The sequence below is a fragment of the Pteropus medius genome, unplaced genomic scaffold (genome assembly GCF_902729225.1).
Source record: "Pteropus medius unplaced genomic scaffold, Ma_sr-lr_union100, whole genome shotgun sequence".
NCBI classification, from domain to species: Eukaryota; Metazoa; Chordata; class Mammalia; order Chiroptera; family Pteropodidae; genus Pteropus; species Pteropus medius.
The window spans coordinates 13576048-13592311 of NW_024355205.1; the positions used below are offsets into that span (position 1 = coordinate 13576048).

The 16264-nt window shown below is 38.4% G+C and overlaps 1 protein-coding gene across 9 annotated transcripts in view; it reads right to left on the reverse strand.

Annotated features, from left to right (window-relative positions):
• SCHIP1 (schwannomin interacting protein 1) overlaps positions 1 to 16264 on the reverse strand; it is a 133902-nt gene that overhangs the window by 18945 nt on the left and 98693 nt on the right. For all 9 annotated transcript variants that reach the window (XM_039857446.1, XM_039857448.1, XM_039857443.1 and 6 more), the window contains one exon: positions 7673 to 7791. In XM_039857446.1, the coding sequence (XP_039713380.1) occupies positions 7673 to 7791 (119 nt within the window). The remainder of the gene's footprint in view (positions 1 to 7672; positions 7792 to 16264) is intronic.

A 16264-nucleotide genomic window follows, 5' to 3' on the forward strand; every position in this document is an offset into this window, starting at 1 on the left:
AGGTTTTCTGTAGATTACCCAATGACTTTTCAAATAATATTAAAAAAAGAATTTGTAAACTACCATTTGCCATGACATGTACCTTGAAATTACTAATACGAAGAGTTTAACAAGAAAGAAATGGGTTTTGATTTGGGGATGGTTGGCATGGTTGAGATAAATAAACAATAATCATTATTCAAACCAGCTGCTTAAAGCTCTCTTGGGGAATTTCTGTTTTTCATAATATTCACAATATTGGAGAGAAGAGTACAGAATATTCTAGGTTATATCATCCCATCGCATACTTTATATTTATCTGTATGTAAATAAAATCTATCTTGGGGCAACGTAAAAGGAGAATGGAGAAGCCAGAGAAAGTTTTTTCCACAATGTCAGACCAGGTTCTAATGTTTGAAAAATGAAAGATTTCCTGGATGTATCACTAATGGCTATTCTGTCTTGTGTTCTCATAGCAGCCAAGCCAGTTTCCATTACTTTAAGAATACTTAGCTATATAAACTCAGAATCCAAAATATAATGCTGATTCAAGATTAATTTGGTCAATAAAAATATTTCATAGGAAAGTATGATAGTAGTAATAAGAGAAAAGAAATATTTTTCAAGAATATGAGAATACCTAATATTTCTTATAAACCTCATTTCCAAAATAGGTAATTCACTTTTCTCATTTCCTTTTAAGCTTTTAAAAGCTTTTTGCCGAAACATTTTTAAATAGAAAAGAAATAACAAAGATCATCTAGTCTCAGATTGAAAAGGCTGATTACGTGTGGATTAGCAAATTTTGAAGAAAAAAATGACACTTCCTATATTTGCCACTTTTCAGTATAGGTCAAATTTAATTAGTTGAGTTATGAAGCAATATTAAAAATTCTTTTGCTGCAGTATTAGGCATGAAATATCTTTATGGGATTATTGTAAGCCTAGCTTACATTTAAGAGCTTGTCATTCTTTTAAAAAGTGCTTTAGGAGATAGCACCAATTAGAAAAATTCAGTGGGGCTGAAACCCACAGGACAGCTGAGAAGGACTTGTACTCACAGGAGTAGCTTAAATCCATCTTCTTAGAAGACCTTCATGATACTTCAAAATTTCTCACATAATGTGCACGAAATTAATTTTTACAGGTAAATGCACGTCTTTTAAAATACATAAAAAGAACTCCATGATTTTGCCAAAGATTCCACTTACTTGGGTAGACCCTGCCTTAAAAGTAAGCTCCGTACTTCAGAATCCATTGCTTGGCCGATTAATTTTAAGTCCTCAGCCCTCATTTAAAACTGAAGAGTGAGCTCTTCAGAGTAGTACATTCATAGATGATTTACCTTGTTCTGATTATTTAATTAACTCAACACATGTGCCCTGGTATATTCTGGAGTACCATACTGGGGACCTCAGAGTTCTAACATCTCTCAAGGACTTTTGTAAGTAAGAGGTAAGGTATTTCTAACTCCGCAAAGAATTTCAGGACAATAATACATTAGAAAAAAATTAATTCTAATAGAGATGGGGAATACGAGTGACACAATTGCAACTGAACACTTCCTAGGGCTTTTCTCCTACATTATTGCTGATGAGGGAAAATGACAGTCAGTCTTTGCAGACGTTAAACTTACAGGGATAAAGTAATATTTCTTAGAAACATTAAGTGTCATGATTAATCATCATCCTTGAGGGTTTCCAAAAAGTCATCGTGTTCCCACAGAAGATGATCTCATCCCAGCATGTGCAGATAAAAACATCTGAAAGAACAGGATATAAATAATCTTCCTTATGGCGAGTCAACAAGTGTAGCTTGTTCTGAGCTACTGTGAAATGCATATGTGTTTAGATAATTGTGTCTCCAAAGGGGATAGATGACTTAGTGATTTTCAAGTACTGCTCTGCCAGAAGAGTTTCAGGTGGGCTCTGGGAGCTTGGAGGGGAGGGATGGAAAGGGGCCCCAAAGGGGAAGTATGGTGGGGGGTATCGAAGGGGGAGGATGTAGAGAGGCACTGAAGGAAAATGATGGGAAAGGCATTTTCTGGGCAGGGGTATCCCAGTTCCTCTCCTTTGGTCCTACTAAACCAGAGGAGGATTGTTTTGTTTTACATACAGGGTTTCTGCACAGGAGTTTATTTGAGATATTTCTGTTATTCAAAGTAATAAAAACTTTCATGAGACTTGTATTTAAACATAACATACTGAACACAGGTATTTATCTACTCTTCTCTGAAATCCTACTAAAATAATATTAAAGGAAGAAAGAAAGCATAAACCAACATGAACAAAGAAATGTAAAAGAAGACAACAGCACACAAAGGAGTTTGGAAAGATTTTGGAAAACAAAATGCAGATGGATTAGAGATATTTGACCAAACTATCTCGATTTGCTAGATGCCTGCAAGGCTGGCTGGTGGAGGAAGCACGTGCATTTATACTGTAGAATCTTGGACAATGCTTGGGTACATCTGAAGGCAGGGAAATGGCATAGGACTGCATACAAAGGAAGATTGATATGACACTTGACAGGACTATCTGAGATCCTCTATTTGTCCTGTCCATCTGCAGACAGAAGAATGAGGAAGTTCATTATCTTGAGAGGCTGAATCAGAGGAGCTCTGGCTAGGGCACACTTAGCCAAAGCTGAAGGGGCAATGAAGGGACTTTTTGAAACAAGAGAATAAAGTGAAATTCTGCATGCTGAACCTTCGATCATTCCCTTGCCAAAGTCTTAAAACACTGGTAGCCAGGCTTAAAACTCCTTAGGACTGAGCTGGAGAGTTCTTCTCTGTGGTAATTTACAATCCAAAGGGAAAAAAATTTAGATACTTTTAATGTACCCTAATGAAAGAGTTGTGTTTACCTGACCATTCTAAAGGAAAGTTTACCAAAGTTCACTAATTCAACAGACATTTAGTGACTATGTAGTAGGCACTATTTTAGGCAATAGTTATGGTGGTGAACAAACAGACCTGCTTTCTTGGAATTTATATTTTAGTGCTAGAGAAAAACAAAGAACAGTTTAAAAATATATAAAAATGTATAAAATTAATGCAATGTTTGGTAGTGACAGGACCATGAAGAAAAACAATCAGGCTAAGAGAATGAGCAGGGTAAGAGGAGAGAAAATGATAGGTAAGTTGGGCGTTTGTCATTTAATTACGTGGTCAGGGGAGATCTCTTGAAGATAAATTGCTTAAACCTTCAGTGAAATGAGAAAATATTATGACAAAAAATTTGAAAACTTAAACAAAATGGACAAATTCTTAGAAAAATATAACATCAGAACTGACACAAGAAATAAAAAGTGTGTATAATCTTAAAACTGTTTAAGAAATAGAAGCAGTTAAAGCAAACACACAAAGTAAACACCAGACCCAGATGATTTTATACAGAAGAAAAACAGACCATTCCAATATCACGCAGACTTTTCTTAGACAATATGAAAGAGGAAATAGTAGCCAATTCATTTTTAAGCCAGCATAACCCTGATACTAAAACCAGAGAAAATATTATAAGAATATAACAGACCCATGTCACTCGTAAATAGAAATATAATAATCCTAAATGAAATATTATAAATAAAATCCAATAATGTCTGAAAATAAATACCCTCAACTAATTTTGGTTTATACTAGGTATGTAAGGATCGTTTAATATTTTGAAGATCTATAAAAGTGATTCATTAATTCATTATTAGATTAATAGAGTAAATCATATAATCATCTCAAGAAATACAGAAAAAAGCATGTAATAAAGTTAAATACCTATTCATGGTAAAAATTATTTATAAATTATACATAGAAGGGAATATCATTAATTTCATAAAAACAAACATTAAAGAAAACATAAAATTGACATTACCTTAAATAGGGAACATTAGAAGCATTCCACTTAATGAGAAATAAGCTAAGGATTTCAACTACTACCATTTTTAATACTCAAAGTATTAGTGTACTTTACCTACCCAGGGCTTAAAACAAAGCAAGAAACCAGAGGCACGAGGATTGGGAAGAAGTAGATAAAGTTGCTATTTTTTTGTAGATGATATTGTTTTTAAATCCAATAGAATGAACAGACAACTTTATTAGAAATAACAGGAGAATAGAGAAATAATAGGAGTGATAATAACAAAGTGACTGGCTAGTAACAAAGTAAGACTAGTATTCAAACTTATTTGCATTTCTGTTCACCAGAAGCAAACAAAGAGAAAGCATTATCAAAGAGAATTTAAGATAAAACCAGAGTATCAAGTATCTAGAAGGAAATACAAGAAAACATGTACATTATTTCTAAATGGAAAATTATAAAACTTTAAGAAATAGTCAATAAGATCTAAATTAAGGAGAGGCAGGCCATGTTCATGGATAGGAAGATTTAGTATTGTGAAAATGTAATTCTCTCCTGAATTGACCCATAGATTCAATGCAATTTCCAGTCAAAATCCTGAGAGTATTTTGCTGAACTTGATTAAATGATTTAAAATTTATATAGAAGAATAAAAAAGCAAAAGCAGGGAGCACATTCCCTAAGAAAAACAGTAAGGAGAGGGATTTGCCTATCTAGACGTTAGGAAGCTATAGTAATTAGACTGTACAGTATTGGTGCAGGGATAGAAACACTCATCACCCAAACGGAATGTATTCCCATTAATGTCTACTATCTACAGAAATCATCAGATCAGTGAGTAAAAAAGGGATTGTTCAATAATTATGATAGAAAAAATAGTTATGTATATGGAAAAAAAATGAAATTAGATTTCTCTTCATATCATGTCGAGAAACCAACTCCTGATTTATTACAGGCCTTTTTATAAAAATCGACACTTTCAACTATTGGTAAGAAATCTAAATTAATGTCTTTGGACCTTGGGATAGAAGATTTCTTATGTTAAGAGACAGAAAAGCATTGACTCTAAAAGAAGAGTTTGATAAAAATTAACTATGTTAAAATTAAGAACTTCTGGTCATCAAAGACACACTGAAGAAGTGAAAAGACAAGTTACAACCTGGGAGAAGGTATCTGCAATGCACACAGCTTATCAAGGACCAGTATCATGACTACAGAACTTCAATGAAAAAAAGAGCACGAAGAATCCAATAAGACCCAGACAGTCATTTTACAGAAGAGGAAAGAAGGAAGGCTAATAATACCATATGATAGCCATTCAATTAACAAAAAGAAATGGGCAATATCAAGTGTTAGAAAGGTTATGGATCCACAGGATCTCTGAAACTTTGCTAGTAGGCACATAACTTGTTGTAACCATTTTAGAACACAGGCATTATTTTTTAAATGTGAGCATTCATATATTTCCCTAATAATTCCACTCCTACGTGTACATCAAAGAGAAACTCTTGCACACAGACAGTAAAAGATGTACAAGAATGAGTATGAGCAGAATTGTTTACAAGAGCAAAACCTCTGGAATCTAAAGCCCGTCATCAGAAGAGTGGCAGATACATTCACACAGGGGAATGTAACATAGCAGTCAAAATCATGGAGTGCCAAAGGGAAAAGTGGGGTGATTTTAATTTCAAGACAAACAAAACAGTTACTCAAGTAATAATAGTTTGTAGCATGGTTCAGCATGAATAATATATGACTTTAATAATGTAAACATTGAAGAGTTATTTGACCCCAAATTGTGAAATAACTATGAAAGGAGAATAGGGTTTGGAATATATGTATATATGTAAGAGAGAGTTAAGTCCCAAATTTCTAGTCAAAAGATGGTCATTTAAAAGTAAATGCTAAGAAGATATGCATTTTACTTAGAGATATGGACGTAAATACCGGAAGAAACAGCCAAGGAGTTAAAAATTATTGTTTCTGGAAAGTGGGACAAGGATAGAGAGGGATGGGACAGGGGCCTGCTACTTTTATTTTGTGTTATTATACTTCACAGTTATTAATTCTATTTTACTTTTACAGCCACATATATGTATGTATGTATGCATATATGTATGCACGTAGGTATGCACACATAGGTATGTGTGTACGTATATATCTATACCTATCTAACTTTTATTTAAAAGACAAAAATCTCCCTTTTGAATTGGAGAGATAAGACATTGCTGAGCAGAGAAATGGAGTTTCTAGAAGAAAACTTTTTGGCACTTTGGAGAATATTAGAGAGCAGTAGTAGAGATCTATATGACTATATGGTCCAATCCCTTCATTTTATAAAAATGAAGAAACTGGAAGCATGATAAAAGTAAGTAAATTGTTAAAGTCTCAAAATAAGAAACTGACTAGGACCAATCAATCCTCAGGCCTCCAGGTCCCCAAAGCTCTTCCTGCCACATCCCACTGGGAGGGGAAACAGGAACTTCTATAGCAAAGGGAAAGGTCACTTCCAGCTCTGCAATGACACAGAAAAAGGGCGAAGGAATGCCATGAGCCAGCTGGTACCCAGCTGAGGAAGACAGGCCTTATTTGGCACGGCCAAATGGCAGCTCCCATCTTGACATACTAACCACCTATGCTGACTCCTGAATATGCACATATGGGAGCGTATGCGTGCTTTCTGATTTTTGCTGATTTGGATAAATCTCTAAGGATCAGACTGAAGTACATAGTTTATTGAAAGCCCTGCTCAGAAATAGATATTAAAGTGTCTAAATCTGGGCCTCACATGAAGGAGAGAGTGGAAGTCTATTGGCCAAATGAATGCATGAATACTATCATGTGTCTCTCACACCTGGCTTAACATGGTAACTATACCTAGTATTTACATTGGGAGTACTTGTCTTAAAGAGCCCAAAGGAAGACAGAGTCATTCTGACAGAAAGAGACATTTGGGGAGGCATCTAAAGAATGCTGATGGGTCATCAGTTACAACCATCTTTATTAAAACAAAGTTCAATGTGCTTTATAACTTGGAATACCGATATACATAATAGCTCATTTTTCAGACTATCTAGGCAAAGTATGACCTATGAATTGGCAGCATGGACACTTGCTGTTAGAAATACAGAATCTTGAACCCCACTCAGGCCTACTGATTAAAATCAGCATTTTAACAAAATCTCCAGGTGATTTGCATGCACATTAAAGTTTGAGAGGCTCTGGTCTACAAACCTGTTTTCTAGGTAAAACTATAATTTTAATATATTTTATTTAGAATTAGAAGCTATGCAAATAGCCAATGATATCCTAGAATAAATATCAATAAATGAGCAATGATATCTTGAAATAAATTAAGATAAAGAAAAACCACTTGGAGGACAGGTTAAGTTCTATAATAAACATTAAATGATCAAAGTGGGAATTGTATTTCTCAGTTACCAGTATTCATTGCAATCAAATGTATCAGGGGCGTGATGCTGGATGCTTTGGGACTGCTTAATGGGAAATCTGGTGGTCTGCCACACTTCTCTAAGCATCAGCCAGCTGGCTTTAGAGTATGCCTTGATTCCCCCATCGCAATGCAAAATCAGTACAATGTCTGGAAAAAAATAAAATATAGAAATCTGACCTCAAGTGGCTGGGTAAATGGGCCAAAAGAACCCCACAACTAAAACCCAGAAAACGAGCCCCAGAAACAGGTGGGGAGAGGCCTGTCCAGACTCCAAATAAAGGTGATAGTATTATGAAAAAAAAAAATAGTCAAAGATTTATTAAATATGTAGTCAGATGACAAAATCCATTAGGTACATATCAGAAAATCAATTCAAAAGAACACTCACCGAGAGGAAAGGCTTGGCTTCCCACTTTTGCTACAGCTGGTATAAATTCCTGGGCCATCATCAAAGAAGCTCCCGAGTGCCAACTTCTGTCGAATAGATTCTCTCTCATTTTTCTGTGCCTAAAATTTCAAGAAAATAAAAATTGCTGATAAGTGGGCAGATATATCACAACCATAGGCAGTCTAACTGCTAAGTTTCTTAGAATTGTAACCTTAGACAAAAAGTAAATAAATAGGCTGCAGCACAAGAGCATTTAAATTATTAAGAGCTGAAATTAAACCAGTCTCTCCTGGTTCCACCTCTGTGAGCAATTTCAATTCTCCAGAGCCCTTTACGATAGTCTAGGAAACCATCACTGTGGTACTAAATGATCTTCACCAGGATAGAACCAGATTACTTGGTGCTGTGATCTTTCTTCTTCTTACCTGCTAGATATGACAGAGTAAAGCTGTGGAGGGCAAGCACTTTGTCCTAAATCAAATAGCTTTTATCCCAACTGGGGCCTTTCCCTGGATCCTGTCCTCTCTCTTCTTTATAGCATCCTTTCAGCCCACTTTCTCTATGGCAAGAACATTAAATCATTCCCCCAACATGCACTGCACCTCTATGGGACAGTGCCACACTATAATGTTGGAATAGAGCCCTGGAGAGACAGACATAGCCCCTGCTGCCACCCAGCTTTCAGTCTTGATGGGGACAACTGTTTCTGTTCAAGTTTACTGATCTCACCAGGTTTAGACTATGAGAAACATATTGTTTGGAATAGCTGGAGAATTCTAATTGAACCCATCTGTTTCATAGTTTGAAGGGAAGTCGGGTCGGTGTGCATAGGAAAGAATTTGGTAAACTACACGACTGCGATAATTTGGATATGTTTACAACATTACAACACTTGCCTTCCGATAAAAGTCCCATAAAAACTCACCATGCTGAACTTTTAAACCCTTTAAACAACAAGAGAGAAGATCGAGAATGATTTCCTTAGTTAAAAATAAAACAACTACAAAAAAAAAAAACCCATAATGAGTTAGAAATCCTAGAGTGAGAATGAGATTTTGGTTTCCTGTTTTGTGGGCTTGTAAAAGCTGTGGAAGCACGATTTCATGTTCTGAGCAGGCAGATGAAGACTACACTGAGCAAGTTATGCTTCAAAACCCTTCTCACGTGATTGGGTGTGGCTACCAAAGGCATGATGGCCCCTGATTCTCTCAGTAGGAGGTTCTGGAGCCACATCTGCTGCCACCAGTACCAGAAGTTACAGTGAAAGCTCTGAGGCATGATCTGAGCATCACTGTGCCAGAGTGACAAAATGCACAACCTGTTGGAAGGGCGGACTGAAAAATGGCTTAATTTCATGCCCAAGTGCAGGGCATCGTACTGTAGGTGAAGCCTGCTCTGCCTAACATGGTAGTTACTAGTCACATGTGGCTATTTACATTCAAATTAAAAATTAAAGTAAAAAATCATTTGTTTAGTCATACTAGATGCATTTCAAGAGTTCCGGCTAGTGGATCCTGTATCGGACAGCACAGAATAAAAGATATGATAGTGCCATACCGCTTAAGCCAATGGTTCCCGATTGACAGCCTGTTGACTGCTGGGAACCTTAATTAAAGCAACACACCCTTCCACACATGCAGGACTGGGATTTGTGACGGTCCTGCCAAAACAGAACCACATCACTTGACATCTTTATTTCAAATTAATACATTTCCGATTCCCCAAATATGCATGCAGATTGAATGTAGTCAGTGAACCTATTTCTCAATTCATGCAGATTGAATGTAGTCAGTGAACCTATTTCTCAATTCATCAAGATTCTCGATGCCCTTCACAGTCAGAAAACTGTTGCGTGGAATTGAACATCCAACTAATGAAATCAGTATATAACAACGTGAGTGTTAATGACTAATGTTCGACAACACGCTGGTGTCCAATATTAGCCTGAGATCTGGAAAAGGTTTTATTTAGAGAAAACACCTATTCCCAGTGTGAATATGTGAATATATCCTTGATTCTGTGTCTGTCTTTCCTGATTTATTCAGTAGAGCTATAGATATTGAAGGCCTTAAAAATATTTCTATTTACATTACAATTCTTTACCTGAATACTTCATTAACAGTTTAATGAGGACTATTTTATAATACACAATCTTTACCCCTTTTCTGTCCCTCTTCCCCCATCCCATTGACCAAATTAAGTATAAATAATAGAAATACCACCCCTAATCCCACCACTTAAACACAGATGACTAACATTTTGGTATATTTCTTTCTAGTTTTTTATCTCATATAATTAAGATCATATTGTTTACTATATTTTGATAATTTCCCTCTGATGCAGGACAGGGCAAATTTCCCCAAGCTGGGGGTGGGGGTGGGGGGTCGGGGAGGCCAAGCCCTGCACTGAGAGGAGAGGGTCCTTTGGCAGAGTGTAGAAAGAATTCAACACACACGTCAAGTTAGAGTCAAAGGGAAAGTTTATAAGAAAAGGGGTAACACTCCACAGAGTGTGGTCTCCTCTCAGAGGCAGAGTGAGAGGGACAGTGAGAGACAAAGGAACTGAGAGGGACCCTGTGCGTTCAGGGAATTCAGTTTATGTCAGTCTGTAGTTCCCGTTTCCTTTGATATGTACATATAGTGAGGAAGGGGAAGAGTATGTAGTGTAAAAAGGTAAGAATATGTAGAGTGAAAGGCCTGCTGGCAGTTCTCAGCCTTTAATCTATAGGTTTCCCACGGTTTAGCCATTGGGAATGACTCTTGGTACCTGTTTCTCCTTCACAGGTGTGGCGGAATGGGTTGTTAGCAATCCCAGCAGAAATCTTCCTTTGTTCTGAAGGCGTCCTCCTGGCCCGGCTGCATGGCTGATCATATTGCAGTCTCTGATTGTGGCTTGATTTTAATTCTCTTGCCTCCTCCCTACATTACCTCACACCAGTTAAAATGCTTTAAAAACAATTTTTAATGCCGTATATAATTATATCCTATGGAGTTACCTTCTATTGTTAGCCATTGGGCTGTATCCAATTAAGAATAACATAGGAGTTCGCATTTCTACATAAATTCCTGCCCACATGTCTGATTACTTCCTCAGGATAAGTTCCTGGAAGTGGAATTATCAGATCAGCTGGGTGTGAACATTTGTTGAGGCTCTTGACACATTCTGTCACTTTGCTCTAGAGAAATCTGTTCCAATTTACATGCCCACCAGCAACATAAAAGAGTGCAGCTTTCACTACAACCTGGCGAACACTGAGTATTTTCACTTAAAAAAAAAGTTGTCATTTTTAATTAGATAGGCAAAATGCGTTTTTAATTTTAATTTCTTTGATTACCAGGGGGATTAAATATTTACATATTTTTAGTTGCTGTACTTGCTTTTCTCTGAATTATTTACTCTCAGCTTTACTTATTTTTCTATAAAGGTCTGAGAGTTTTGAAAATTTTATATTTAGGGTGTTTAGTCCTTTCGCATTTTAAATCTGTTATGTAGTTAAAAGTCAATAGCTTGCTTCCTCTGGCCTGTCCTTGATGACTTTGTGCTTGGAAAGCCCTTCTCGGCCCAAAGGTAAAGGATCTCACTTGATATTGGAGGATTAAATGAGAGAATTTACGTAAATTCCTTAGCAGCAGTACCTGGCCCATGCTATTGTAAATCGATGAATGGTCGCTATTATGATTAATCCTCCAACAATTCCTGCTTTGAAGGTAAAGGAATGCAGGGTGATGAAAGGTTATCTCACTGACATAGAAGAGCCAGGATTGAAGTCCATCTTTTTGGTGCTAGATCTTTCTACTTTTCCACACTGACGAGTAATGTGTCCAGGCTAAAAATGGTAGACACCACGTAGAGATTCAATGTGAGACTTAAAGAGTTAGGGATGTACTTTTTACTGAGATGGATGTGATGCTTTCTCAGAAAAAGAGAAAAACCCTGGACTGCAAAGTGTATTCCAAGGCCTAATCATAACCACAAACATTCACAATGCAAGTATCTTGTCAGAGCCACTGTCCTTGACACCACTGCTCAAGTGTCCTTTTGAAACAAATGTGATTCCTAACATTTCAAGTAATTATGGCTCAACTGACTAGTGAAATAGTTTTTCTCTTAAAATTCAACAATTGAAACCTAATTTCCTTTTGGTTGCCCACATGAGTAGGTTTCAAAATTCTTTTTTTCTCTAAGGAATTATACCTGCAGGGCAATTATGTCCTCCAACCCTCCGAAGCCCAAAGATGCTCCAGGGTGAGGAACAGTGAAATGTACAGGAAAAGCGAGAGGCTGACTCAAAACCACATTGTTTGGCTGCCATTACAACAAGGGGAGTCCATCCACTCCTAAAATGGCCTCGGGAAATATCCTCATAAGCCAAAAGGAAAACATCTAAAGTCGTTATTACTAGCAAAAAGCAAAAGGACAACTGAGCAACAGTGGTTCATCACTATGAGAGAGAAAAGCCATTTGAGACCAAGAGGAGACCAAAAACGTGCTTAGAAACCCACCACTGCCCAGCCACAGGCAGTTTTTTTCCTAGCGGATAGCAGAATTCCCTACTGCCACACCCTGTATACAGGCAGATAAGGCTCACAATGGCTTTTGAGGGAGCCGTGAGAGCCACGATCTCAGAAAACAGGCAGCCTCAGAAAACAGACAGCCGAGCACTTTCAGACCCGAACACTGGTCCTGGGCCTTGCCCATTGCGTCCCTCTTCTGCTGCAAATGCCCAAATTTGACAAGAACAAATAGGGTATTTGGTAAAGAAATAAAAAACGAAACGTTCTGCTTGGGTAGATATTGTCCACCTCTAAATCTAGTATGTCCTTAAGTCCTTTCCATGCCTTCTTCAGGATGTGGCATGTACCCATCCTTTACACAGGTCTTGCCTTTGGTCCTGCCTTTGTCTTTCTGGCTCAATTCACTTTGCTGGCAGTATCATGACATATCTGGGCTCTGAAGCAGGAGTTGCCTTGTCTTTCACATGCTAATTTGCACATAAATTTATAAGCGGAAGATTGGGTATGTTCTGTGTAGGAGTTTGGAATGAACTACCCCAAGATGTATATCAGTGGTTCGCAGATTACTTCGAGCTAAAGGCAATTTTAGCTTTAGGCTCCAGAGAAACTTCTGCCACTCCCTTTACCTATCTAGAAGAACCTGAATTAGGAGCCTTGCTCATTCATAATAAGAGATTATTTGAGATAATTTCTTTTGACCTATCTATATGGCAAGACAAACTTCTATTTACTAAAGGTCTATTTTTATCCTGCAATGACCCTTTGAAGTCCCCAAAGTATACTACCTCATCCCTAGCTCAGAAGGTCCTGGGTACCTCAAGCTCCCTTTCTGCTTCTGAATCTCTTGGGGTTCCCATATATATGTATGTATTAAATTCGGTTATTTTCTCTTGCTAATCTGTCTCATGTCTATTTGATCATTAGACCAGCCAGAAGAACCTTGAGGGTAGAGGAAAGTTTGTTCCTCCCCACACCTGCATTTCTCAAATTTAATTGATGAATCATATTTTTGTGTAGACAGTTGGGGGGCCACTAGTGTTCTCATGTAGGATGTCATTTCCCAAAGAGTGAGAACGCTCTCACGAGAGTGTTCTCCGGAACACTCTTTGGGAGATGACATCCTACATATAAACCTAAAGCCAGCTGGTGCTCAGGACATTGCAAACCAGCTGCTTCCTTCTGACTCCTGCACAGATGATGAAACCCATGTAGCTGGAAAGGGCCTGTCTGACCAAGAGGAAGGGGCTCCTTAAACTCTCCAAAGGAGGAAGATATTTAAAGGAGCCTGGCCTAGAGAATCAGGGGACCCAACGGATGTGAATGGCAGAGCGGTGCTGTGGGAGTAAAGGCAGACCTAAGCCTGGAGCTGCAGTAATCTGGGCCTGGATGGGATCTGGTTGTGGGAAAGGAAGGAGGAGAAATGAAACTGTTTTTCCAAATCTCCTGTCTTCCGCCTCTCCCCTGGGTCGATCTTCCCTACCCTCCCAGCTCTGTTTGTTTCTTACTTTTACTGGTTATTGAATGTGCTCGTTTTTTAATGCTGTCTCAGTACTCAATTCACTACTAATCCTGGAAGATACCATTTCTAGCATTCTGCTTTCTTCATTACTAAATTGTGACCTGGTCAGCTTCACACACTGCAAGGTTCATATGAACCACCTGGGGGCAACACTTTCCACCAATGGAAAAACGGAAAACAGTATGCCACTGAGGGAAAACTTCCTAAGGACTGGGCTGCATTATTCCAGAAGCTGATGAATACCTTAGTCCCCCACAGCTCACACAGGAACCCAGGATGCCAGGAGGTTGCTGTGACACGGGTGTGCCAAGTGAGGAATTGCACAGGTGGGCACACACACAAAGTAGCCCTCTCTGTCACAAGTATCTTTAAACCAGTAGTTCCCAAACTTGATAATGCATGAGAATCACTGGAGGGTTTGTAAAAACATAGACGGTTTTTCTGATTCAAAAGATCTGGGGTGGGCTGAAAGAGCATTTCAAATACGTGCCCAGACGCTGCTGATGCTGCTGGTTCAGACACTTTGAGAACCATCGAACAATTGAATAGATCAAGTAGCTAAATGAAACAGAGTTGGTTCTTTAATTGTGCACAGATCTGTTCACTGTGGAAGGTCCAGACTCTGCATCCAGGTGGATTTCATTCATAGCCGTCTGGCTTCTGCCAAGGCCTTGCCAGGATGCCTGTTTTGAAGCAATTAATGATCCCCTTGCTTCAGTGCAATCTATTGCCTAGTGATATCTGGCATCATCACCGTTAGCAGCATCCACCAGGGAATGCAACTGGGATTCTGGAGCTCCCTGTGGAAAGTATTCTTCCTGTAGGAAAGTGACAGTCACTCTTATTTTTCTCCTTAGCTTGTAAGAAAGTCAGCTTTACTCTAACATGTAAACATTCAGCATTCCAGTGTGGAGGAGTCTGAGGATTTTAATCAGGAGCAAAAAGTACAGAACTTATTTATTTGTTCATTAGGCAAATTTTCTTAAAAATAAAAATATCAAAAGAAAACCCAATTATATTGATGGTACTTTCTAGTTATTTTCTCATGGAAACAACCATGGGTTTGTCACAAGATTAAAATACAGAAACAGAATTTTATAAGAAAATTAATTGTATGCTTTTGAATGTCGAGTGCATAAATACTTGCACTGTGCAGGCTATTTCAAATTTTTGCATCTCATCTTATCCTCTGGGAAGAGCTTTTCAATTATTAGTGGGAATATAAATTAAATAATCTTATAATCTTCCTACTGTATCACTGAATAAATATTAAGTCTGGGCACTTTCTTTTCAGTTTGTATTTCTGACATTTTCCATTTCAGACACTTAACTAGTTCAGAAAGGTTTACTGAAATGCTGTTGAAATCTCTTATCTTTGCATCCTTGCATAGATCTGCCAAAAAGAGTCCTCTGGACTAGATGCCAGACTGCTGGGCAATGTTGAGACCTGGGTTTGGGTTGCTCAGAATCGTTGCTCATGGGAGAGCTGGCCTTGGACATCTAAAGCCCAGGATAGGCACGCACAGGGAAGGGCTCTAGGACCTGTTTTAGTTGAGAATTTGCTGACATCAGTGTTGGGATGCCAGTCCAGAGAATGAAGATGTTAGTTTACAATTGTTAGCTGATCTGGAGGATGGTTTTGACTAGTGTTTGCATCCTTCTCCTCAGGCTGCAGGGAGGAGATATAAACAGATGCAGGCAGAAGTGCGCTGCTATGCGGGGTCCTTAACACTTGAATACTCTAACTGTTAAGGACCAAAACAAAAGTATTTAACAAATATCTAGAACTGAAGTTCAGGAGCTGTTTGCTGGCTGAGAAGGAGCCCAAGGTGCAATCCGCAAAGATGACTACTGTTTTGGAAGTGTTTCAACATTAAATCCTAAAGGGATACAGTCGAAAACTAAAGTTTTCCTCCCTTATGAGCAGCATGTCCAAAACACGAACTGCTTGGGAGCATCTTGAGCTCTTTCTGGTTCTCAAATGATTGCCCACAGAGACGCTGTTATCTGGGAGCTCTATTTTTAACAGGTGCCATTTGAGAGGTCTGTAAAACCATTGCAGCCATTTGGCATCACTGTCACAACAGTGTAAAATACCTACTGCACGGTTATGAAACAGCCAAACCACAATCAGCTGCCAGGACACTGGTGTCCTCAATTTCCCACATCAGGGTGGACTTAGGATCTGGGAGAGCGGGACTCAGGCGTGTGTGACCAGGAGGGGGAGCATGAAGCCGGGGTGGGGAAATCGGGGTCTAGAAGACCCTAGTTAACACCTTGACTCTGACACTCGTGCAAGTGACAGGAACACTTTAAGCCCCCGTTGCTTTTTCTGAAAGAAGAGATAATAATTACCTATCTTTTGGGTTAAGGATTAAATGAAATTCTATATGGGAAGTACTTGGCACAGTGCATGGTCCAGAGAGAAACTTATTAAATGGTAGCTGTTAATATTAAAGGGAAGGGTGGGGTAAGCTGGTGAGAAGAGGGGAGAAAGGAACTAAAGACAGCCAGAACAGGCAAATCCATAAAGACAGAAAGTAGATTAATAGTCGTGGG